Here is a 27,288-nt window from a genome sequence, read left to right as displayed (position 1 = left end):
TCTTTTCCTATCTCTGTACAGACAAATGTTTGCGAAGGGCCTTTTGCTTAGTCTTATGCAGTCTTTAAAGCTCTATTTGTGCTTTAAAAATGACTCCATATTGAACACTAAAGTGTAAAATAAAAGTTTAAAACTTTTTTAAAACAAGGATTTTAAGAGCAAAGCCTTGTCTTGTTAAAATTTTTAATTATAATTAAATTTTATTATAACAACTAAAAAGTAGAAGGTACCTGGTAACTAAATTATACAGAAAATCAAAGCAAGAAAATGTATAAGGAAGCACCTATAAATTAGTGTCTAGTAAAAGAGTATGTTTTTATCCTTTGAATGGTAAAATACAGTGAAGAGTTCAGCTATTACAAGAATAGAACATGAAGCACTATACCTGAGAAACCATGTGGAAAATATTTGAGAAGATCAGCATTATTTTACCCATTCATAGCAATTTCATAAACTGTCTTTTTTTTAAGTGTTACTTTGTAACAGTATTATACTATATTAGTTTGCTTTGTTGCCATAACAAATCATAACAATTGTAGTGGCTTAAACAGCTCTAATGCATTATTTTGCACTTCAGTCTGTCAGAAGGGTGACAGGCTAAAATCAAGGCATCAGCAGGTCTTCATTCTTTTTTGTGGGTTCCAGGTAGGAAGCTCTGCTTCATTGTCTTTTCTAGCTTCTGGAGACCACCTGCATTCCTTGACCCCTGGTTCCTATTCTCCATCTCCAATACCTCCCCAGCTAGCAAGGGCAAGTCCTTCTCATATCACATCACTCTGATCTTCTCTGCTGCTTTCCTCTTCCGCTTTTAGGCACACTTGTGATTATACTGAGCCCATGCAGGTAACTCAGAGTACTCTCCCTATGTTAAAGTCAGCTGATTAGCAAAACCTCCATTCTGTCTGCAACTTTAATTCCCCATTGCCATGTAAGGGGACATATTCATAGATTCCAATGATTAAGAAGTAGATCTCTTTGGGTGTCATTATTCTTTCTTCCACATATACTATTGTAGAATTCCTGGTCTTAATAAATTGTCCTTAGTATATAAAACGTTATCATTGGAGGAAGCTGGGTTAAGGATATACAAGGACTCTGTACTCTTTTTGCAACTTTTATGTAAGTCTAAAATAATTTCAAAATGAAAGTTGATACATTTTTAAAATATGTTAAAAACATTTGTGCTTTTTTGAAGATTAGGTAAAAATATATAGAAATTGTTTATCAAATTTCAAAAATTACACTATAATAAAATGGATCATTATAGGGTTATTTAACTTGTAAAATAGTAAATACATTAAAGTAATAAAGAGTAAATAAAGGTCACATTCCTCATTCAATTAAAAATAATTCAGTCAAGATTTACTGTCTTATGGTTATTATATATATTTTATAATAGCTAAATAAGATGAATACTATCTAGATTTCTTTCTCTTTATTTTTATTTTTAAATATATTTTATTAATTATGCCATTACAGTTGTTCTATTTCCCCCTTCATTACCTTCACCCTGCACACCCACTCCCTCACCATTCCCCCCCTTTAGTTTATGACCACGTGTCTCAAGTTCTTTAGATTCTATATTTCCCATACTATTCTTGCCCTCCCCCCTATCTATTTTCTACCTACCATCTATGCTACTTATTTTCTATACCTTCTCCCTTCTCCTCCTCCCACTCCCCTGTTGCTAACCCTCCATGTGATCTTCATTTCTGTGGTTCTGCTCCTGATCTAGCTGTCCTCTTAGTTTGCTTTTGTTTTAGGTGTGGTTCTTAATAACTGTGAGTTTGCTGTCCTTTCACTGTTCATCTTTTTCTTAGGTAAGTCCCTTTAACATTTCATATAATAAGGGCTTCTCTTTAAATAAAACATAATTGACTAAATGTCACTAGACTACCTACCAAAATTTAACTTCATTATGGTTGATAGAGACAATATATTTTAAAACTATTCATGTGCCTGTAACACCTACCAAATAAGTTTAAATGCCTTAACCCAGAGTACTAAAGTGTTTTATGATTCACACTGTTTTCACATTTTTTCAAAAGATCATATTTTTCTTAAACATTATCAAGCTGTCAGATAGATTTCATTGTCCCATTTTTGCAGATGAAGAAAATTAAGTCTGGAAAGTTAAGTGGGGGTTTCTGGTGAAGAGGGGAAGTAGGCTTATGTTTTGGAATTCTAGTCTATTCCCAAAGCAAGCCAGTGGAAGATGACAGAGCAGTCAAAAAATATGTAAAGAAATTTTGAAAAGTTTCAGAATTTAGAAAAAAATATCAAAACAAGTTTTAAAAACCTGAAAATTACTTGTTAAAACAACTTCAATTTATTTATTGGAAAAGGGGAAAGATTGGGTACTGAAGAAAAAATATGCTGTAAGTATAAAACTTGGTGATTAAAAGTCAGTCTGTGCCAGGACACACCCATTGAACCTGCGAGCCGTTCTGAGACTGTCCCATTGTGAGCTGATTTTTCATCCACACCAGTGATGGAGACAATGAGGATTAAAATCCAGAGTGCTGAGAGAAAATAACTTTTAACCTCAAGTCATACTCAACTTCCATTCCAGAATGAGGACGAAAATAAGATACATACAAAGTCTAAGATCTTTGGACGCTGGTATTCACTGAAAAAAATTTATAGTTCAACAAGAAAGAAAATGAACACAGAAGAAGGTGTACTATTCAAAAATGAATACCGACCACAAAAACTTATTTTAAAAAACAGTCAATGTCATTAATTATTTAATAATAAGTCTTCCTTTTACGGGATTCGAATTAAACAGAATATCTCAAACATGATCAGGGTGAAAAAAACATTGTTCAATAAGTTTACAGCATGCTAAAGGTTTTGTGAAAACTAAATATTTTTTAGGAAATTCTGTAGTCAAGAAAGGATTTTTTAAAATTTAAAGTACTGCTTAGCTAACAGAAATTCAATTTATAGATCCAAAGAAAGCAGAGAGAGAAATCGACGAGTAAATAACTTTAGGAAACTATCAGTCTAATAGAAGAAGGTGAAAGAAACTATTTAAAAAATAAAGAAGAGGCATAAGTTTATCATAATTCAAATTACAAATGATTTAGAATGGTGTGACAACACTTGAAAACCTGTGCGTTGCTGCTAAAGCCGTTTTGGAGGAAACTAGTGGGCTTATATAAATGTGTTTTATAAAAAAGAAAAATCTAAACTACATGAATTAATTCATTTTTTAAAAAAGAGCAGATATCCCTAAAGAAAAAATAAAATGAAGAAAGTATAAAGCAATATAAAAGAAAGAATCAGTGAGAGAACAAAAGTCGACTGGGACATTATAATGTAATTTTAAATAAACAGACAAATCTCTAGCAAGAATAATCAAAGAAAACAGTAGAAAAGGCACAAATATATAATATTAGGAATGAAAGAAGCTATACTTACAGGTGCGAAAAATCTTTAAAATCACAAGACAATCCTATGAAGAACTTTGTTCTTATAAATTTAGAAGGGAATGATATTTGTATAGGTAATAGAATTTTCTAAAGCAGATTCACAAAAGTAGAATTAATAAGCAAATAACCATTCACAAATTAAACCAGTATTCAGATTTATTTTTCATCCTTCAAAGATAGCCCCAGAAGTTTGTGTAAACATATAATATGGCACAATAGAATTGAATAATACCATGATACAATAGCAAACATACATAGGAATTTGAAATACAATAAAATTAGCATTAAAATCACTAGTAAAATGATCAACTACTCAATAAATAGAATTGAACAATAGTTATCCAGATGGAATGGATAGCTTACAACGTACACAAAAATAAATTCCATGTCAATTTCAGTACTAAATATTACACTCATAACTTTAGAGCTTTGAAAGGGAATACTGAAGAATAATTTGTTATTTGAAGGTAAGGAATATTATCTTAGAAAATTCATAAAGACCACAAGCTGAGCTTCATAACCCTCCATCTGCTCCGTAGAATGGGAGGGTCACACAGTACGCTGCATAAAGGGCTGCCTGGCCCTCAGGCTTTCTGTTGGTTTTGCTAAATGGGAGTCACTGATGGGAAATCTAAGGACAGGAGAAAACTGAGGATGGGATAGTGATTTTTCTGGTTCTCTGGACACCTGGCTGCAGCGTGTTGTCTGCCTTCCTGTGCATAGACTGCAGATCCCATCAGCAGCCCTCTCCTTCCAGCCCTTCTCCGGACTCCAGACTCAGCTCTGTTCTTCCCATCTTCACTTCCGGGAAGGGTTGCTGTTACTTGTGCTTGGGGATGGTTCCATCCCTTGTTAGTTTCCCAAGACCGTAGTCTCATCTTTGTAAATTGTGCCAAACAATTTCATGAGCTTGAGTACATCACATGTTTTCTCCAAGACTCTAGCTGATAAATCACTAAAGAAACAATGATAAAAATTGATTTATAACTTCTCCATAATGAAACAATCACACTGCCCTGACCAGTGTGGCTCAGTTGATTGCCCACAAAGCAAAGGGTCACCGCTTTGATTCTCACCAGGGCTCACATGCCCGAGTTGCAGGTTCTGTCCTCATCCAGTCTGGGTGCATATAAGAGGCTACTGATCAGTGTTTCTCTCTCACATGGATGTTTCTCTCCTCTTTCTTCCTCCTTTTCCTTCTCTCTAACAATAAATAAAATATTTTGTAAATAAATGATAAAATAATCATACCATTAGCAAAGGGTAGGAAAGGAAGGGGAAGGGAGGGGAGGGGAAGAGAAGGGAGAGGAGGAGAGGGGAGAAGAAGGGAGGGAAGAGAAGGTCATGGAAAGGTTCTTGTAATGCTTATAACTCACAAAGAATTACCACCCAAAATTCATAAAGAACTACAAATCAATAAAAAAGGGGAAAGAAATGAAAATGTAAATTCATAGAAGAGGAAACTAGGATAGCAAAAAAATGAAGCCCTACCCTCCAAAAAAAGGCAATTAAAATTTTTCAATCCCTGCACAACTTCTGAGCCCCATCACATCTTCTCCCACCTTCCAGGGCCTTGTGGGTTGCGAAATGACTGGGAGACAGACGTCTGAGGCAGTCAGGACTGTGCTCTTTCCTGAAGCTTGTCTGGGAATCAGCAATGGGCAAATCCACTTGCTGAAGGGTTTACAGAGGAAGAAGTCATGGGAAAGAAGTTGAGAATAAGACCCAAGCTGGGGAGTTGTTGATGAAACCCTGTTTCACAGCAGCCTGAAAGACATACAGGCAAGAATGATAACCCTTATTCATTAGATATGGAGGCAAAGGAATGTGGATGGGACACTTTGTGAAGGCAGTAGTACATTGTGGAAGTTCATCCCTGTGGTCTCTTACTGCTCAGAGAGTGGGAGAGAGAGAACAGAATGGTGCACCTGCTGTGGGAAAGCCAGAAGGCAAGGACGGCTGGGGTCCTGCTGAGGCTGATGTTAAGGACAGGTGGGCCCCTCACTCTGGGGTTCTTCTACACCAGATTGCATAATTTGTTCCTAACTGACCCTTCCGAAATTCCATAACTTCCTCCCTAAAATAGTAGACTTCTGCCAAAGTGGGAAACCCATAATTTCCTCTTAAATAAATCACCTCCATTCAGTAATTTATTACTCTACTAAAGCTCCAAAATGCTTGTATTGGTAACCATGGTTATTTAAAGAATTTTTCCAGTTTTATTGAGATGTAATTAACTCAAAACCCTTATAAGTTTCATGTATAAGAATAATGATTCAGTTTTTATATATTGTGAAATTATCATCCCAGTAAGTTAACATCTATCATCTCATGTAGAAAGAAAAAGAAGAAAAATTTCTTCCTTGTGATGAGAACTCTTGTCTTCATGTACACCGTACAGCAGTGTTAACTGTAGTCATGTTGTATATTACACCCCTAGTACTCAGTTGTTTCATAACTGGACATTTGTACTTTTTGACCACCTTCATTTAATTCTCCATCCCCATCTCCTCTCACCACCTCTGGTAACCACAAATCTGACCTCTTTTTCTGTGAGGTTTTCTTTTATTTCTTAGATACACTATGAGTGAAATCATACAGTATTTGTCTTTCTGTGCCTTACTTATTTCATTTAGTATAATGCCCTCAAGGTTCATCCATCTGTGGGTACCAAATGGCATAAAGACAGGATTTCCTTTGTATATGACTGAATTTCATATATGTATGTGTATATATATAGATCTTCATATCCATATCCATATCCTTTTTCTGCCCAGAAAAAGTCTAGCTATTGTTAATATAACAAGAATGGTTTGTGCAATATCAGTGTAACCTGGCAGCCAAGGAGGGTGGACTGGAATGCACATGTGTGAACAATGACGACTTCCCTGTACTAGTCAGTGGGGGCAGTAGACTCTGTCAAATGAACATGTGTGTTGTATGGCAGTCACATTCAAAATGCCTGATTGAGTAGAGCAATGAATCTGCATCAGATTTTGCATTAAGTTCCTCGGAAACCATTCAGATGATTCAGAAGGCTGCAGCTGTGGGCTACTGGCAGCTTCATCACAATGATACGCCTGCTCACGTCTCATGCAGAGGTCTTTTGGGAAACATCAAATCACCCAGGTATCTCAGTCCCCCTACAGCTCAGATTTGGGGCCCTGCAACTTCTGGCTTTTCCCAAAACCAAGATCACCTTTGAAAGGGAAGAGATTTCAGACCATCGATGAGATTTAGGAAAATACAGCTGGGCAGCAGATGGTGACTGGGAGAGCTATATGATGTCCCAAGGTACCTACTTTTAAGGGGACTGAGACTTCATTGCCCTGTACACAATGTTTCTTGTATCTTGTATCTTCTTCAGTAAATATCTCTATTTTCCATATTACCTGGCTGGATACATTCTGGACAGACCTCATGTATTACAATTTCTTTATCCACTTATTGGTCAGTGGACACTTAGGTTGTTTCCATACCTTGACTACTACAAACAATGCTGCTACAAACATAGGGTACAGATATCCCTTCAACATAGTGTTTTTGTTTCAGGTATATTCCCAGGAGTGAAATTGCTGGATGATATGGTAGTCCTATTTTTAATTTTTTCAGGATCCTCCATACTGTTTTGCATAATGGCTGTACCAACTTACCATCCCACAAATAGGGCACAAGGGTTCCCTTTTCTCTACATCCTCTCCAGCATTTGTTATTTCTTGTCCTTTTCATAATGGCCATTTTGACAGGCGTGAGGTGATATCTCACTGTGGTTTAGATTTGTGTTTCCCTGAGGATTAGTGATGTTGCCTGTCTTGAAAAAAATAAACATTAAAATGTTAGGAAAGGGATAACAGATTGAAAGAATTATTTTTATATTTCCTTTTTGTAATTGTTAGAGATAAATCAAATAGGATATGCAAATAACAATAAATGTGTATTTTTAGCAAAGTCGTGGAGAGCTTCTTGCAGTATTGCAGTAGTCCATATTGCTTCATTTGGAGGTTAGGGGCAAGGATTTCCAAGTACAACCAGAAAGTGATTAATTGTCTGTATTTTTTATTGGAGCCCCAAGTTCAGTTCAATGCAATACACTGAGTACCTGTTGGGTTCAAGGTACTGTAGGAGTCAAGAGAGGGAGGGGCAGTACCACATACAGGAAGGCTTTAACTGTGAAAATGTTGTATAATGCTTGTACATAAAACGGCATTATTCCAAGCAATTTCAGTCTCCAGTAGTTTGCACTTCTTCCACAGGCTTGGATGTACACGCATGATCTCCAAATAGGCATGTTTTCCCAGCACAACTGACTTTCAGGTTGGCTTAAAGCAATACTGCTGCTCTTGCTGCCTCACCTTTGTTTAATGAGAGCCGTTCGTTTCCTTCCTAATGCCAGCATTCAGTTAATGGACTGAGATGGGAGAAATTTCTAACGTATCTCTCCATTTTACAGCAGATTGCCTTTCTGCCTCATGGCTTTAATCACTCAATCCTACTCCCATCTGCCATAATAACGATTATGGGTTTTCTACTGACTTCTTCCCCAGGAGGATATGTCAGAGGATAGCAACATCTCCCACAGAAAGGAAGGGCAAATTCTTAATCTCTTTCCAGCATCATGAGTCATAGTTTTTTTAAACCCCCAAGGAATACTGCTTTTGGCTTTCACACCTACCATTCCCGCAGGTCCATGGCTCTGCTCTGATTTACGCATTTTCTTCCATCCTCTCTCTTCAGAGGTAAGTTTTAATTATGTAGACAGATTGTAAAAGTCTCTTTCTTCTTGTAAACAACTATTTCTTTTTTAGTAGTAGATTTTGTTTTGGTTAACTGGTTTCCCCTATCTGAATTTTCTTGTGTACCCAGGGCTTATCTGTTCAGTGTGTAACTGTAACATTAATAGGAGAGAAAGCTGGCTTCTCTGGGTAGCTTTCCTTGAGGGATTCAGTCTTGGAATACCTCATACTGAGTTTCTCCCTCGAGAGCTGATTTTCATTGCATGTGCTTGGAAAGCCCCAAATATTTTAGTTTTGAATCATTTTAAGAGCAAACTGTCACCTATCAAACAAGCCATAGTTTTTCTTCTACTTATTTACAAACTTTCTCCACTACCAAAATCAAGACATGCTTGAAATCCTCCAAAACATTCGTGGAGATGTTAATTTAACCATGGCTTCGTCCTCAGGGAACTCTGAGAAGTGGGTTTGAGAAAGCTCCTCAGGTAATGCGGACATCCACTGCTCCTACTCGGGCCCTTCCATGTAGTCACTAAAATAGAAAGAAAACAGTGTATTTACAATGGGGCTTTTTACTGTTGTTCTCCATAAAAACTTTTAACTCTTTGGTGAGTTTATTTTTCCTAGTTGGGAGATTGCTCTACCACACTCACTTCTGACCTCATAGGTCATCTTTGAAGGCCAATGTTTGTGTGAAAATTGGTTTTGCCAAGGATAACTCAATGTTATCTTTTAAGCAGCCTAGCAATTTCTGATGGCAGTTTTTAACTTTACCTGGTACCTCAACAATGCCTCTTTAAAAGGCTAAATCAATATTCTCCCAGAAGTGTTTGAGGCATATATGGAGGGGAGAAAGAGAGAGATGTTAAGACTCAGCAATGTGTGTTATGTCTTCACAGTGAGGAAACATTTATTCATCTCATCTGAAGAGGGGGTGTGGTCTGTGGCTAGGTAGCAGATCCAAGGTCTTTGGCTAACATTAAATACAGAGCCATGACCTTGGCCTCACTAACCAGGCTGTCTGAGCTCATATTTGCTTGGCAGTGCATGGGGAGAAGGGCTTCTTAACTCAGGTTTCAGTGAGGGTTCATAAACACTCTGATCTCTTATGCAAGATTCTGTGTGTATTTGTATTTTTCTAAGGAGATATTTACATTTTCACTAGATTCTCAATAGTGGGCACAACTTTTAAAAAAGGTTACGATTACACTAAATGAAGTTGTTCTAAGATGAAGTCATTTCAGTATTTCTTTAAATAAAGAAAGCTTTTATTACTGAGGTAGACCTCTGTAACCTGAGGTAGATTCTATATTCCTGTGTTATTATGAGAGACATCCTTGAATTCTGACCTTTTAATATTTATTCTTTTACACCTTTAAGAGATTTAAAATGAGCCCTGTAAGGTGCAAAAATCTTATTACTTTTACGTGAGACAGAATTGTTAGGATGAACCTTTCATTTTTTTAACTTTATATATTTGTAAGACATGAAGCGATTTTTCACTTTATACCATGAAGATGTTTTTCAAAACACCTCCTTCAGCAATTCATTCTGGTAGTTGTCTTTCACCCCTCCCTCACTTTAAGGTACCCGAACCCTGCTTAGCTCTTCACAATGTAAGAGGGCTTACATCTGGCCACACTTCACCTAATTAAATGTCAGGGTGTTACTTATTAATTGTAGCATAATACGTTCCTTAGATAAGATAAAGGTATAGAATAGAAAATTGCCACTCTAGAGATATCTACTAGTTTTTTCTGCCTTTGAAGCATTAACAGTTCATGTAAGCCCTTGGTGTTATTGGCACACTACGTATTTATTTATACCTTATTTGGGGGAAAATGTCACCACCAAGGTACAATGTGGATTTTTTCTTGAATTGCAGGTTATTCATGGGATGGGCAATTAAGAGAATGAGAGAGAACTGAAGCTCTATGGAAACAAATCATGTGGTCTTCAGAACTGAGGAGAGATGCAGCCCTCTGAAGTGGTCATGAATCCCAAACAAGTCTTCCTCTCGGTTCTGCTGTTTGGAGTGGCGGGGCTACTCCTCTTCATGTATTTACAGATCTGGATTGAAGAACAACATACAGGTGACACCCTGACTTCTTCTTCCTATCTTAATTGTAATGGTCATTTTGTATTAAATACGCTGTGATGTTTATAGACAGATAGAAAGTCCTAGTGTTTCTAAGAACAACAAAAACTAGACACGATCTGAATTCCCCAGCTCCTAAAAGAAAGCATGATTATACAGTTCTGGTGGGCATTTGCTTGGTGACTTGGAAAGACAGTTGGAATTCTTGTTTTCTCGGGCGAGGGCATCAGGGGCCACCAGTACGGCGAGGGCGGCTCCTAGAGAATCTGTCTACTTGGGTGCGCAGCTGTTTTCCTCCCTGTGGTGTGTCTAGTGAGCTCTGGGCACAAGCCTAACAGGAGTTAGTTAGTGACATAGCAAACTTGCTCTCTCTTAGTCCCTTCCTAAGTTTTGTGTTGATACTCAAAACTGGTGTGGAAATTCTGTAATACCTTTACTTTAAAGCCAGGGTTGGCAAACATTTTCTGTAAGTGAATAGTTAAAAAATATTTTAAGATGTATGGGCCATATATCTATATCACAACTACCTAACTCTGTCAATGTATCACCAAGGCATCCCCAGATTATATGGGAACAAATGGAGCAGGTTGTGTTGCAACAGAACTTTATTTACAAAAACAGGTGGTGGGCCAGATTTGGTCCAGAAATAGTAGTTTGCAGATCCTTGCTATATTTATCTTATCCTTCCATCATTCAGTTTGTGGTTATTGTACAGTAGAGGCACTTGATTATTGTTAAAATAGATTGTGTTTATAATGATAACAGGAAATGGATTATTTTTATAATGATTAAAAGAAATGTTTTAGAACACTGTAAAAGTGTGTACAACCAGGTGGTGTGAAATTCAATTGTTTTTCATTAGTAGAAATAGTCAATGGCCCATGATTGTTAAGGAAAATAAAGTAAAATCAGAATAATAATTTCTTGTTTCCAATTGTTGCCAATTTCAAAAACTATTTTAGATTTAAAGCTCTTAAGAATCTACTCTGAAAAATAATTCAATATTGAGTCGTAAGTATCACTTTCAAAGCTGTTTCCATTTTTAAATACCTTTCTTTGGTTAATCCACATAGACACCTTGGATTTATTTAATTTCTATAGTAACCCTTGGGAAGGAGTTTGCATATAATTATTTTCTTGAGAATATGCAACATATTGCCAAAAGGTATTCTTAATTCCCATTATAATTTCCATATACTATAATATTTCTGTTTTCTATATTACTACAATAATTTATTATAATAATATTTAATGAAACCATCTATGAAGAAGTATAAAGTGTAATTCCTTTTACAGTACAACTCCTAGCATAGCTCTTGTCACATAGTGAGGTTTTAGTAGGTGTTTGTTGAAGGAATAAGTAAAAGAATGAGTAAATAGATTGAAAACTTACTGCAGAATACGAACTGGAATGTAGCAAAGGAGAAAAAATCAAAGAGATTTCATAATTAGGAGGTCAGCTAATGTCATAGTCTCATAAAAAAAATTCACCAGAAAAGTAGCACAAGCTTTCCAATATGCAAAAGAAAATATATTCATATATACAGACTAATGGAGTAATGTTATGATTTATTTACAGCAATAAGAAACTACATGGTATCTGAAGAAAATCAAATCATGTAATTGTATTTCACACATATAATGCAGTTTACAAATCTTTGGTCACAAGCATTGGTAGCTACCATTTACAAGCTTAATAAGTGCCAAATGTTTACATGTACTTTCTCCAAGCCTGATACTGTTTCACTAGGTGTGACATTCTACATTTATAGCTGATGGAACTGTGGTTCAGACAGACAAGGAAGTTACCCAAGGCCTCGCCTGTGTAGTCCTAGGTCCACAGGAAAATCTAAGATTTGGTTTGTGCTGCTCCAAAATACATGCCTCCACCAGATACCGTGCTTCTGTGGAGGGAAAAGGTAAATATTACCTCCTATACTACGAACAAAGCAACTGAGACTTGGAAACTATAGGGTGCAAAGCTAAGAATTTTCAAAGTGTGACCCATGCCCAAGTTTTCCTACTTCTCCTGAGCCCTAAAAGAACCTCACCAAAAAAAAGATAAACATATAATAAATGCCAGAGTATTACTAGAGGTGGTTTAAAATCACTGACTTGGTACATTTAAGCTATTCACAAATTCATAGATTTGTAATCTCCTCTGAAAGTTCATTCTTAATTGAGTTCATAATTCTTCCAACTTGAGAAATTATTTTCCCTAGTTCAGGTGAGCTGGTAAAACATTTATCATTTATTCTCTTAGTTTTTACTTGCTATTTGCTAGAAGTTCTTTTTCTGATATCTTCAACAAATTACCTAGTATTTCACAATCTACTCATGACAGTGAGTATAAACTTCAGAACAGGATTCCCATAGATAACTCTTACTGAAGAAAGGTTTTATTGTTCATCAAGAAGACCTGGATTTTTACCTTAAACTAGGCTAGTACGCTAGGTTGTAATTCTATTGTTTTGTAGGTAGGCAGACAAATATGTATTTTATATGTGTTTCAAGTAACGTCGGGAGCACCAAACATTTTTAAAGGCAGTCTCTTTTTAAATCAGAAAATACATGATTGTGTGCTTTGATATTAACTTAAAAATGAGAAAGTCTATCTTTTAGACACTTCAGAACTGTCACTAAAAGAACAAGGGAAAATAAGTTGGTTTTGTTTTCTGAGACCTTCTGCAAGTAAAGCGGACTTAAAAAATCTGGAATGGTTTTGATCTCTTATACACATCAATGAAATATGAGAACTTTATGTTCTTTTTGTACCTTTTAGTCTTAGCATTGATCTTGTCACATAGTAAGGACTATTTTCTATGCCTTCCTAGTTTCTTCTGTTAAAATGCTTCAGAATTACCCCCAAAAAAGCCTTTAAATATGCTCTGATATGCTAATAAAACATTACAAATAAACAAGATTTTTTGAAGGTAAAGAGGAAAAATGTATGACTGAGAAATTAAATTCTATCCAGTTACACAACAGAGGTGTTCCATAATAACACCATTGTCAGTACCATCACCAATTAATTTATGCATTTCTTTGTTCTGATTTGCCATATGTGATGTATTAGTATGAATTTTATTTTGTACATTTTTTTCCTACTTGTTAGTAGTGCAAGCTTTACATTCAGAAGAATCTTGAGAATGTCACAGCCACTTGTTAGGTGTGTGACCCTTGGCAAATTGGTGTCCCTAAGCCTCAATTTCCTCATCTGCAAAGTGGGGACAACAATGTTTTCCACAAAGGACTGCAGTAAGGATAAAAGGAGACAATGCCTGCAAGCACTTGACACGCTGTCTGGCAAGCAGTAGTGCACAATGAACGTGAACTGTGATTTCTATCCAGGAAATGATACAAAGCGTCATTTTCTTTTTCTGGGTTGTCTCTATTAGACTCAAGCACAATTTAGGAAAACAATCCCAAGTTTATGCCTTGACTGATTAAGAAAAAGAAAGGCTCCATCTCAGCTTTAGTTAAATTAGTTGGGAGAATCTAACTGGCACAGAGCCATCGCGTTTCACAGGGTAGAAGTTGGAAGGATAATGATGGGATTGAGTGCAGAGAGCAGAGCCAGGGCCTGGAGGATCTCATGTCCCCACAAGCTGCCCAAGGTCAGAGTATTCATTCATTCAACAGTGTATTTTAAAGACTTAAAGATCAGAGGTGCCAAAACGGTAGTGAATGCAGAGATATAATAGAAGACCAGATAGAATCCCTGTTCTCAAGGAGACTATAGTCTCATGGATTGTAAGAGAAAATGGTCTTGAGTCCAGGCCAAGGTGTTGGTACAAAAAGATAGTCCATTGTGACAGAAAGGAGACAGGCCCTCTATTATGAAGCAAAATAATGAGTTGGAACCAAGAGAAAAGAGCCCAATCAGTTTTTAGTGATGCAAAAGCTGACCAGATAGAAGCTTTAAGTTTAGGAATATTGTAAGGGGGGGCAGGGTTAGCAGGTGACCAGCTCAGAGCAGAACAGATAGACCTATGGGAAAGAGGCAATAACGAGGAGGGCTGATACAGGATAAATCACAAAACTGGGTCTTTCGCCCTCCAGCTACTGTTAAATGGAACAAATAGCAAAAGGTGTGGTACATACCTTTTGTGTGTTCAATAAGACAGGGTTAAGACTCCATAATAATAGAATCAGAATCTCAAACTTAGAAAGGAATATAGAGATCATCTTGTATACCACCTGTTTTTTAAAAAAGTATAAATCTGATTATGTCACTCTCCTGTTTAAAACTTTTTGATGATATTTCATTCCCTTTAACAAAAACTTTTGGGGGCCCACAAAGCTGTATCGGGTGTAACAGCTGCCTGCCTCTCCGACCTCATCCTCCATTCTCTCATGATGCTTCATGCTTGGTCTCTCTCCTGTGCCAAACCAAGCCCTTTGCTGACTCAGCACTCTCATAGTCTCAAAAGCTGGGATGCTTTTCTCCCAGCTCTCACCTGTGAGGGCTTAGCTCCAAGGTCACCTACTTTGATTCCTCCCTCATCCCCATGGCCCCTGCAATCACCCTCTCTGTCTCCACCTTATTTATGGCAGAGAAATTATCATAACTAGCGACTGTCTTGTTTAGTTATATTGCTTTAATTATCCATTTACAGCCTGCATTCATTAGTGTTTTATAAATTGCATGAGTACCTAGATCTTGTGTGTCTCCCCCTACCTGGATGTCCCTACTCCACAGCATGGGACATGTATTTGGTAGGTGCTCACCAATATTATTATACAGGTGGATAAATAATGCCTTAGTTGGTTTTCCAGCGTCTAGCCAAATGACTGTACAGACTGTGTTTGAATGCATATGGGAATAAAGAATCCACTACTCTTTAAGGCATCCACTCAACTTTATAGCCACTTCCTGGGAATCTCCATATTGTAAGCCAGAACTCACCTTCTTAACTCATGCTTTACTTGTCCTGGTTGCATCCCCAGCCCTGTGTGAGGTTCACTCTTCTTCCACGGCTTGGCCTAATCATCTCTGTGATGAAGAAAACCCTATTTTTTTTAACCATTTCATGAAAAGACAATTCAGGACACCCTACTCTGAACTGTAATGCTTATCTTATATTCCTGAAAAATATGATATATTTTTCTTGTATGAAACTTGTATTAGAAATATGCTTATGTAATAAAATCCTCAATTAAGTAGTGAAAAGTTGTACACACAATTTTAAATATACAAAAAAGTGAAAAACAAACAGGTCTCAGTGAATAGCTTACATTATTTCCTTTCCTGAGATTTTCCATAATCAAGTTCAGTCTCATGTTAAATTATTCTCTAGATCTATCCTACATTATTTAAAAATCTATCTTAACTTCTGAATGTTTTTATTTAGGACCAATAATTTTATTATTATATTTTATTTCCTAATAAAATATAATAATAAAGAATTTATTTAATTTTTAAAATATAAATAAATTTTATATTTATTATTAAACATCAATTTATTTAAACTAAAAACAAAACCAAAAATAACTTAGCCATTTCTCCCACCTCCCACTACCCACCTCTGGCAACTACCTATCTGGTCTTGGTGTCTGTGAGCTTGATCTTTAAAAAAAATTGATTCTACATATGAAAGGGGTCATATGGTATTTGTCTATCACAGTCTGACATACTTCACTTCACATAATACCAGCCAGATCCATCCATGTTGTTGTAAATGGCAAGTTTTATTCTTTTTATTGCTGAATAATATTCTATTTTATATATATATATATATATATATATATATATCACAATTTCCTTATCTATTTTTATTTATCTATTGGTAAACACATAGGTTGTTTGTATAGCTTGGCTATTGTAAATAATACTGCAATAAGCATGAGGTACATATATCTTTTCAAGTTGTTGTTTTTGTTTTTTTATCAGGTAAAAACTCGGTAGAGTTGCTGGGTCATATGATAGTTCTATTTTTAATTTCTTGAGGAACCTCTATACTGTTTTCCATAATGGCTGCACCAATTTACACTCCCACCAAGAGTGTGCAAGAGTCCCCTGTCTCCACTTCCTCCCCAACACTGCCTTACAGTCTTCTTGCTTATAGTCACTTTAACAGGTATAAAGCAATAACACATTGTGGTTTTGATTGCATTTTCCTGATGATTAACTATGAAGAGAATTTTTTAATGTACCTGTTGGCTATCTGTATATCTTCTTTGGGAAAATTATTTAAATTTTCTGCCCATTTTTTAAAATTAGATTTTTCTCTACTTTGTTTTGTATGAGTTCTTTATATATTTTAGATATTAGCCCCTTATCTGGTGTATGATTTGCAACTATTTTCTCCCATTCAGTAGGCTGACTTTTCATTTTGTTGATGGTTTCCTTTGCTGTGGAAATTTTTAGTTTGGTACAGTCCCAGTTATTTATTTTTTGCTTTTGTTGCTTTTGATTTTGGTGCCAGATTCAAAAAATTATCACCCAGACCTATAAGACCTATTTCAAGCAGCTTCTAGTTTCCATTTTCTCCTAGGAGTTTTATGATTTCAGTTCTTATATTCAAGTTTTCATTCTTTTGCTCAAGGTGGTCCAATTTTCCCAACACCATTTATTGAAGAGGCTGTCCATTCTCCACTATATGTTCTTGGCTACTTTGTTATAAATTATTTGACCATATGATGCAGACAGCAGCTCCCAACAACCATATATGTGTTGGTTTATTTCTTAGCTCTCTATTCTGTTCCACTGGTATATGTGCTTGTTTTTATGCCAGCAACATACTGTTTTAATTGGTGTAGCTTTACAAGTTTGCAATCAGTGAGTGCGATGCCTCCAGCTTTGCTCTTTCTCAAAGTGGCTTGCCACAACCAATAACTTTTTAATTATTAATTGATAATATTTTACATGTTTATATTAAATAACAGCTTGTCAGACTTTTCTTTCATACCTCTAACTAGGCCTTTTCTTTTTTGGATTTCTATAAGTTCTTTCTGATATACACTAAATAATTACTGATATGTGAGTTTAATTTAACTCAGAGGATCAGCATTAGCATCTAAGGTGAATTATTTAGCTATGGATTATCAGAGGTAGGGTAGGAAAGACTTACACATCTATAGTTCCATCTTTTGAAAACTCATTGTCACCAGTCCAGGCTCTCTATAGGGTGCTGACCCTGAAGATGCTTGGCCTAAAAATATGTTCTTTTTGGTCAGTGATACAAACTTACTGAAGGTTCTGTTTACATCCTCTGTTAATATTATCGATGGTAAGCTAGCCAAAAAGATGAGTACTTTTAGCTTTTTTCTTTTGCAAAAACAAAATAAACATCAGTAGGACCAGTTTATATATCAACCCTTCTGTGTTTTTTTAAAGTGAAAGGCAGTAGCTACATGGTTTTCTGATTTCAGACAAAGTAAAGCCACCTCATTGCTTTCTCTCAGACAATTGATTCAGGACTTCATAAGCAAACTGGCCTCCATACTGTATTTCTTAGGTGATTTCATCTTGCTTTCTTTTTCAATCTATGTATATTTTGTGGCATATACAGTTTTGCTTCTAGACTGGTTTGCTATAATTCTTTTCTTTGAGCCTCTCAGATAAGAAAGTATATTCTTTTCCTCCAAAATCAGGCTGTTCATTCTGATTGTGATGTTGCGGTATTGAAATTCTATTTTCTCCCAACATTCCTTTGTGTATCTGAACTGGATGGAGCAATGCCACTTGTAACATGGAAGGAATTTATGCTTACTGTCAGTCATATATTCAGGGAAGCAAGGCTGCTTTTCTTTAAAAAGTCACTCATTGTCGTTACTTCCTATTTTGATGAGCGTAAGCAGTGATTTTTTAGTAAAATGAACACATGCTCCCTCTGCCCACCTCCCGATGCTGCCAGATCCCTTCTCCCTTTTATGTGATCAGCTGTTCTCTCTCCCTGGAACAGGTTTTCCTTGACTGTTCCCATTGCTGGCTCTTCCTTATTCTTCGGCCTCAAGATCTTATTCACCTTCCCTCAAGATCTTTTGTAAAGTAGATATCCTCTCGTGTTTTCTCTCCCAGCACCCATTTTATTATTTCTTAAAATTAACTTCATGGCACTTATTTGGATTTGTAATCATCCTTTTTATTTACATATGATCTACTGCTCTCAGTATAACATAAGCTTTCTGAGGGCGGGCGACTTGCAGTAGTGCGACTCCAGCTGCCCCCCCACACCCTTCCAGGTCTTGATTTCAATCCTCACTTCGCTATGTACCCCCAGTGCCCTCCAACTTCTTCATATTCACCCAGCCACCCAGAACCTGCTTCTCCCTACAGACTCTGTCTTAACTCTCTGCCCCAGCCTCTGCGTCTTCTGTATGCCTGGGTGCTGGCACCTATGTACGCCCCATTCTGCAGAGACCATTGTACTAGAAGTGAAGGAATAATAGAAGTTAATGGATGTAAAGTCAGTTGAAATCTTCTGACACTGAATACATTCAGTCTCATACATTGAGTCTGTGCTACAGACTCAGTCCGATCAACATAGATTTTTAAAAATCTAGCAATAAGTCGAATGCATTTGGATTCCAAATATGCTTTGAACACAAGTAAACAATAATGCTGTTGCTTCAGCCCTGCACTCCTCCTTCCTCGGGACGCCACTCCCGCCTCCATCTCTCCTCTCCTACACCATCTACAGAGTTGTTGTGGGAGACACTGTATCACAGTGGAGCCCTACCTCTGGTCCGCTGGCAGGCACCGGAACACGCCAGGCCTGCTACCCACAGCGCACCACACATCACTGGTCACAGTGAGTTACTAATCCTGGGAATAGGTGCCCGGCTGACTCAAGCTTGGTCAGTGATTTTTTTCTTGGGACTTCGGTTTTCAACACCAGGAAAAAGGAACCTGGGTGCCTGAATCATGTGATGCGAAACACAGAATCTTATGTGGCTGTTTCCTGGTATGTGGTCCAGAGCAGCTATAGATACTGGGCTGGAGAGGGAGAGAATAATGTCAGTAGTTGGGAGGAGAGGAGCAGAGTTGTGGAAAGAGCCTCTGCAAGTGTTTGGGCTCCTGCGTCAGCTTCTCCCAAGATTCTGTGCTGTTCCTGCCTGGTATATGTAAGGTGGTTTGTAGGGATAGAAAATGTTTCCCTTCTTCACTTCTGAGTCTTTGCTTGGTCTGATAATTAAATTGACATAAGACAGGTTAACAGGAAAAAAGGTTAATTTTGTACCTATTGGAGCTCCATAAAACTGCGACTCAAAGAAGTGACCAAAGCAGGAAGTTTTCATATCTTTTATACAAAGAAACAATAGACTTGTGGAGAATTGACAAGAAAAGGAGGGTTGTGCCTCGGATAGTCAGTTGCTACAGAAGTAATGAGTTTTGTTTACACAGCCTTTTCAGCTCTGCTGATAAGGATGCCTTCTACCCTCCCGGTACAGAGAAGGCATCTTTCGAGTGGGAGGTTTATGTCCTGTGCTTTTAGGGGAACAAAGGAGGGTCAGAGTAGGCTTCTTGCACCACTAAAAGTACTTGCTTTTTAAGTACTTTTAATTCAATAAAATCAACACGCCAAAGCAGCATATTTTGGTTTGACATGTTCTGAACTCCTGCAGGCTCATATTGGGTTTCTGTCACCTGGAGCCCAAATAGTTCTAACAAATGCAGTTTGCCTCTCACATCTTAATCTTCTTCCCCACCTTCGGTGTGCAGCCATCTTTCTCAGAACAGGGTTACTGGAGCCTAGAGGGCTCTCATAAAGGATCCCATTAGCTTTATTCATCTCTTAAAGGGACAGCTGGCACAGAACAATCTTCATTCACTGTTCCTGATTCATTTTACACCACAGCACAAGATGCTGCCTTGTTCACTGCTGTGCCCTAGCCCATAGCTCAGTGCCTGGCACAGAGTGGACGCTCAGTAAACCTTTGCTGAATGAGTCCACCCACACCAAAATCTGAGCTCAACTTTCTAAAGCTAAAGAAGGCCAGTGAGGCTGGTACTTAACGCTGGATTTTCAGAAGTTAGAGTTTGGTTTAGAGAGGGTATCCTGAAACATCCTTCCTTGAGGATTGGGAATGTTACCCAGAGAGGCTTAGTTTTCCTTTTGCTATGCTCCATGTTTTAACAAAGGCTGGATCATTATTTTGAAGACACATTCTTAGTAGAAGTTGAAAATGGAATGTGGAATTCCATAAAATGACCTTTTATGGTTCCTCATGGTGTTCCATCCCCAGTGGCTGTTATGGTGTATGTTTCGCAGTGAAAAGCCCGGAGCCTGTTTTGTGTCTTTGAACAAGTTATTCAGTCTCTTAGGTTCTGGTTTGTTTTCTTCTCTGATTACCATACATTCATTCATTCTTCTCTTCTAACCACTTTCCTAAATTTGATATTTATTATTTCTTTGACATTTGATATTTATTCCTGTGCATGTCTCTATAAATTTTTTAATGCACGTGTATATTCCTTTTCTATATTTTAACCCTGTATAATATGTTTTATATAAAGCTAAAAAGCTTGCTTTTTCATTCAACCTTAGGTTTTGGGTTTTATGCATATATTGATATATGTAGCTAATTAGGGCTATCTATCAGCATATATCGATCACCTAACTGCTACATAATATTTTATTATGTGAGTATGCCACAGTCTCTTTGTTCAGTTGATGTGTATTAAAGTCGTTACTAATGTTTTCTGTCACACACAATCCTGCTGAGAAAACCTCTGTTCACACGTTTGAGGGTTTCTGTCAGGGTTCAAACTGCATGTTCTTGAATATAAACAGCAGCTTCAAGATTCTATGATTTCATATTACATCTTCTCCTCTGCTCCCACAAATCAAAATGAAGACTTCTTAAAACACTACAAATGTTTAATGAGAACCCTAGGAAAATGGGCACAAAACAATGTATCTGGGTGTGCAGATGTCCATTCAAATTTATGATGGAAAGACACAAATATAGCACATGGAACTGGCTCTGACAGTGCATCTTGCTTTATTGCTGTGCCAGAGGGGTAATTAGCAGTTTATTGTGAACTGATTAAATTAATGACCTAGCCATTTGTGTGGACTTTGAGTATGTGTAACAACCTCACTCACCAAACAATTCATGTAGATAGGCACGGTAACTCTTGTTAGCGAGTATTTATTCAGTATGTAATACCACCTAGTCTGAGCTCTAATTTTTCTGATAAAAATAAACTCTTTGAAATGCCAAAGTGTCATCTAGTTCCAGCCACCTGCTTTGGTGGCAAGAAGCAACTGAAAGGCTGAACTTGGCATAGCCAATAAGTAATAAAACTGGCACTAGAACACGATTTCTGGTAACTGCCCATTCTCCCAAAATAATCTTCCTCCTCTCTTCCTACCCCCTTCCCCTTCAGATACAAGAGGATTCAGGACATTTATGAATTATTGGTTTGTTTCCTAAAGCAGCGTGAACACAGCCATTTCAAAATCACACTGAAAAGTCCAGTTACCAGATGTACCAAAGGATATGGCTTCTGGAGGGGGAAGGGAGAGATTCAGGAGGAGGTACAGGGAAGAAGAAGCATAAATTGCAGGTACAAAATAAACACGGGGAGGTTAGGAATAGTATGGGAAATGGAGAAGCCAAAGAACTTATATGTACAACCCGTGGGCATACACTAAGGGTGGTGGGCATGGTGGAGTCAGGCAAGGGGAGCACAGTGGAGGGGGGATAAAGAGAAAAAAATTGGGACACGTGTGATAGCATAATCAATAAAATATACTTTATGAAAAAAGAAAAACCTAAACAGAGAACAACTTACTGTTATAGCAGCCTCAGACCCCCTAAAGAAAGTTCAACAGTACAGAGCCAATGTCTTTGCGAACAACTTACTCTGTGATTTTTCTTTTGAAACCTATCCTTCAAGACTAAATCAAGCAACTAGGAGATTTGGTGGGAAATTTCATAGGATCCAGTTCATCACAGATTAAAGAGGAATAAAACTTGAAAACATGTTTTTTTTTTAATATAAAGAATCATAGTCTTCATTGTGTTTGCTTTGTTATTTTACCCAAGTCAAAGATTACCAGAAGTTATATTTTTATATGCTAGATTAGCAGTGGGTATTTTTGTGCTAATCCAACAACAGAATCACTAGATTTCCCTCCTCTAGTCTCAACCTTTTAGCTCTGTGTCTCACACATGAGTCAGTCTGGGTCGTAAACATTTGCTCATGTGTCTGTCTTCCCCCCTGGCAGCCCACGAGGGTCGGGACCACAGCACCCGGGGCACAGGAGAGTCCAATAAGAGTTCAGGGAGAGATGTCAGAGGCAGGTCGCAGGGGACTGTTTATCCGGGACTCACAAAGTGTCAGTCTTCGGTGTGGTCCCAACCTTCTAGATCTGGCTGTGAGCTCTGTAGATCTAGAGTTTTCTTTTTGCTTCTTCTGAAGAATTACGCAATTTTTGAGCGACTGATTGTATTCAAAAGTCACATTGGGTTTTATGTATAACCCAGAAATCACTTAATTAATGACTATCATATTAATGGAGTTGTATCTTCCCTATAGTTAGAATATATATATACATATATATATATATATATATAGAGAGAGAGAGAGAGAGAGAGAGAGAGAGAGAGAGAGAGGGAATAAATATATGCACTGGTCAGTGTCCACCACTTTTCTAGGCTCAGGGTTTTGGAGGGAAAAACGTACTCTTCTTGAGGTCACTTAATCAATGTGCAGTATTCTTGTGGGGATGTTCTGCTGGGGTCATGAAGAAGCCTCATACACTGTTTCACAAAGTATTCCATTTCATGTCGCCATTCCTCCAGTTCAGTCTGGCTGTCTGTTTTTATATCTGGCAACTGTGGACTCTGATAGAAAATTAGACAAGACAGATTGGTACCAAGATAAACTGACAGGCTCTGAACATTGCCTGGCAGTCCTATGTTCGCTGCTGATTGTTTTCTCTTCCGTTTTCCAGAGAGGCAATTTCTGATGCCTCCCTTTCTCCTTGGTGCCCCAAGCACATCTGCCCTCCAATGCTTCTGCAGATTACCTCTCCCCCCGCTTTGCAGAAAAGAGAGTATCAAAGGAGGCTCTTAGAGTGCCCTTCTCACGACATACAGACTTAGCTGTTTTCACCCCAGATCTTATTCTTTTCTCAGTGGCTACTTCATCCTCTTCCTCCACCTCTGTCTTCTTTCTACTCCTCCCACTCATAGTCTGTTTCCTAGGGGGTCTTCTTCAAGAATCATGCCCATCTTCTATCCCTTCTCTTCTCCTGCACGTCATCTCTTTCCTTCACGCTTCCTGTATCTGCAGTCTGCCCCCATCGACCTTTGGTTCTGGTCCCCATAGTAAATGTCCCACAATAAAATCTACTAACTCCTTTCCAGACCTCACCTTAGCTCTCCACAGCTTTATATACTAGAGGCCTCTTAAAATGGCACCTTCCTTGATGTCTGGGGGAGGGGACAGACTCTTCCAGTGTCCCTGGCCTTCTTTGCCTGCACTCTCGGTTCCCTCTGCAGGCTACTTCGTTTCCTTTTCACGTCCCTTAGATGTTGATGTTCCTCAGGGTTCTTACACTAGAACCTCTTTTCTGCTCACCCTGCCTGCTTTCCCAGTGTGGGCCCACCCACCAACACCTGGCCCCTCACAATTCCCTACAGCACCATCTCCTCCCTGGACAGCCATACACCCACTGAGTGCCCCGCAGATCCCTTAAACTCAGTAAGTACGACTCTACACTCATCACATTTTTTTTCAAAGTCTGTCTTGTTTCACAGCAGAGTCAGTTGTGCCATGCAGAGACCTTCTTGCCATCTGATCCATCCATTTTCTCTTCCCTCCCCCCGTGTGAGGCTCATTTGGGGCCCCCTGCAGTGGCTCTCAGGACAACTCTGAACTGGGTCATTTAACTGGCATCGTCCATGGTGATGTCCTCTACTTAATTCTCCAGGATCATTTCTAGCCACACCGCTCATGTTGCACTAATCCTCTTGCTGCACAAAATTTCTTCCAGTTCCTGGAACAGCCATCAGGTCTTTCAGCCCTAAGCCTATAGATCTGTAGGTGCCTCTGGAAGGCATTTTCTGAGCCTGAAATGTTTAAGTTGCCTCTCCTAGGTGCCTCCTGTGCTTCCCTGTTAAGGCGTTCATGGTGGTGAACTCAGAGTGTTTGTTAATGTCACAGTCACCACCCTCCACCCACAAGGCCATGGGATCCATGACGTGGCCCTCGTACAGGCCATTTCGCCGTGGCCTCCTCTGCACCTGGTACATGCTTCCTTTGTCCATGACAGTAAGGGTGTCCCTACCTCTACTCCAAAATATTAAGTTAGATGCCTTGGAAAAGAAAGGTATATGCCTTCTCTCTTAGGTACGTATACACTAGCCTTCCAACTTGCATAACCATGAGAATGATTTATATCAGTGTCTATGAGAATCTGCCATTTGATTTCATGGAGAGAAAAGTGCCTATTTGTACCCCATCATCGTGACATACTTGTGCAAAATTCTATCATGCAGTATGTTAGTGATAATGTAGTTACATCTTACTGTAGTGTCATTGTCTGGTTCACCTCTAGAATAAAACATTTAATTTATAGGTTAGTTATTAAATTTCTTTTGCGTAGAGCCCTCCGTTCTCTTATTTTTTCAATTTTACACTTCTGAAATGTCTTAGGTTTTCAGAACATTTTTTAACTCACTTGGGAAGTCCATCTGTGTGGCCCATAGTTCAAACTTCCCGTGCACAGCATCAGTGAGTTTTCAAAGCTGGTCGAGAAGCATGCGGGGGCAGAGCTGACATGGGTGACAGCGACAGCTACCATCTCCGGAAGTTTCCCGCTGGCCCGGGCCCCCTCTCCGAGAAAGAACAGAGCACATTCTGTACAGACACCATTCTCTTCTCTTCCGGTGACATTTAACTGCTATGTGGGTGGCTTCTGGCTACATAGCTAGTTAAGCATCCTAATAGAGAGAGGATTTTCCTCATTAATTTTCAAAATTTGAGGCCAGAAATTGACATTAAAAATCCTTCAGAAATATTCGGAGAGAAAGTAACACAGGTGACATATCCAGCTTCCCATGCTGTGGCCATGCTTGTGGAGATGCCTAAATGCGCTTTTAATACAGATGCACGTCTCTATGATAACTGTAAACTTCCGGAAGGCTCATCGTGTACCACTGGGTAAAGTCACAATTAATAGTTATTTGCAGATGAAAAACAATAGACACAAATATTGATATATGTCATAGTCCTAGGAACAGCTTCCAAATGACTTTTATAACCAATTTATTATGAATTATTAGTTCATATAAATTAGGTTCACACAATTTTGCATCTCTTGTAATATGAAATATACTTGAAAATGTAAATGATTTTTATCGCAAGATACTCTCAAGTGCTTTCTACATGACCCATTGCATTATGATTAGCTAAGAAAGACACATTTAGTAACACTGAGAAAAATGCTCAATTTTAAAACTTTTTTCAGATGCAGAAAGCCAAGTAATGTCTACTAGCAGGAGAAACGAGAGTAGCAGCCAGCTTCCATATACTCAATCAACCGATGTGGGTTTTACTAAGCCATAGTTTAAGTTTGCTCAGGAGAGAGACAAATCCATAAAGCAGTCAGGCTGCTTATGATCATGCTGCCAGAAGTACACAGTAAACAATGAAATTGCCTCCGAATTTTGGACTCTGAATTGTATGATTGACATTAAGGGTCAGTGCCTGCATTTTAGATCCATCCCCAGAAGCAATTCAATAATCAACAGAAATCAGAAGTTCATTCACTGGAACCACTGGCAGAAAATTAGGCAGAGACTCCCAGTTTGCTTTGGATCAAAGGTATGTCTGCAAACCTAAAGCTAAAAAAGAAAAAGAAAAAAAACATAACTGCAACCCGAAATCCCATATCCAAACAGCGAGATGCTGTGTTTTTGGACGAGCTGTGAAGAGTTATGAGCAATCTAGACTAGGTGGGAAAATGGTGATGTACTTAAATGGAAAACTCGTGGTAATGGAAAAATTTAATTGGTTTTCATTCTATTTCTCATTCTTCTGAAATGTTTTACATCAGCTAGATTGAGCTTGTAATGGCAGGTGTGCATTTGAAGAAATCTTAACAAATCCTATTTCTATGATAGCAATACCCATGAAAATTTAAGTAGCATATGCCTTTTTTAATTCACAGCAACAGGTAGGCAGCTTTTCTCCTCAGTATCTCTTACATTTAAATTTCATGCTCTCTGTTTACAATCAGCAAGAGTCAGGTTACCCTTGATTTCTGCCAACATGCTAAGTTAACTTGGCTGATGCTGGATTCCAGAAGGCAAAGAGCTTTCTTCCCTGAAGCAATTTTGGATTAAGAAGAAAGTGAAATTTCAGGTGTATTTTTAGCATCTGGAATTCTTAAATATTCATTTATTCAGTTTTGACTTTGGGGTCCCTTTGGGTTTTGTATTTTTAGGCATTTACAGTGTATAGCACCACTACCTGAATCAGTATATTAACTTCAAACAATTGTGCTGCCGTTCCTCCCAGCTTCCTTGTAAGGCTCATTTAACTTCATATGGGCATACCTCTATCCATATTCGTATTCTATGCATGTCCATGAGAGCCACTGGTGGCCAAGGACTGCAGAGAGGAAAGAGGATTCTCAAAAACAGATTTTGAAAAAAATGTGGCAGGGTGCTGTTTCATCTGGGTAGCCCATCTGAAAGGCACAGAACCAAGGTTTCCGGTAGCGGTGGTGGTTTGCAAAGAGTAGCCTTGTGGCCAGATTCTGGCTACCTTGTCATATCCTAATGGATCAGATTCCTGATATCAGTGCATAAAAGTGACCTCTTCCGTTGCCACAATATTTATGTCTGCTTTAGGGCAAGCGGCTCACCAGCAGTTCTGAGAACTAATAGGCTGTCCTGGGGAAATATGTAAATATTCCCTTGTTTTTGACATTTCTCTCCATTACCTCTTTACTCTCTCCAGACATCTCTCTTTTTTTCCTGTTTTTGTGGAATTAAACTAAACTTAAGACATGAAACTCTATGGTATCATAGACTATCTTATTCTACAAATGTAAAT

General features: G+C 38.1%; 1 protein-coding gene across 1 annotated transcript in view; it reads left to right on the top strand.

Moving 5' to 3' along the window:
* CHST9 (carbohydrate sulfotransferase 9) overlaps window positions 1-27,288 on the top strand; it is a 241,093-nt gene that overhangs the window by 31,570 nt on the left and 182,235 nt on the right. Inside the window, exon 2 of the mRNA XM_037127844.2 lies at window positions 10,053-10,260. Within this exon, the coding sequence (XP_036983739.2) occupies window positions 10,140-10,260 (121 nt within the window). The 5' untranslated portion in view covers window positions 10,053-10,139. The remainder of the gene's footprint in view (window positions 1-10,052; window positions 10,261-27,288) is intronic.

Source organism: Artibeus jamaicensis, unplaced genomic scaffold, assembly GCF_021234435.1.
Source record: "Artibeus jamaicensis isolate MK-2021 breed Jamaican fruit bat unplaced genomic scaffold, CSHL_Jam_final contig_354, whole genome shotgun sequence".
Lineage (NCBI taxonomy): Eukaryota > Metazoa > Chordata > Mammalia > Chiroptera > Phyllostomidae > Artibeus > Artibeus jamaicensis.
This window is presented reverse-complemented; position numbering and strand designations above follow the sequence as displayed.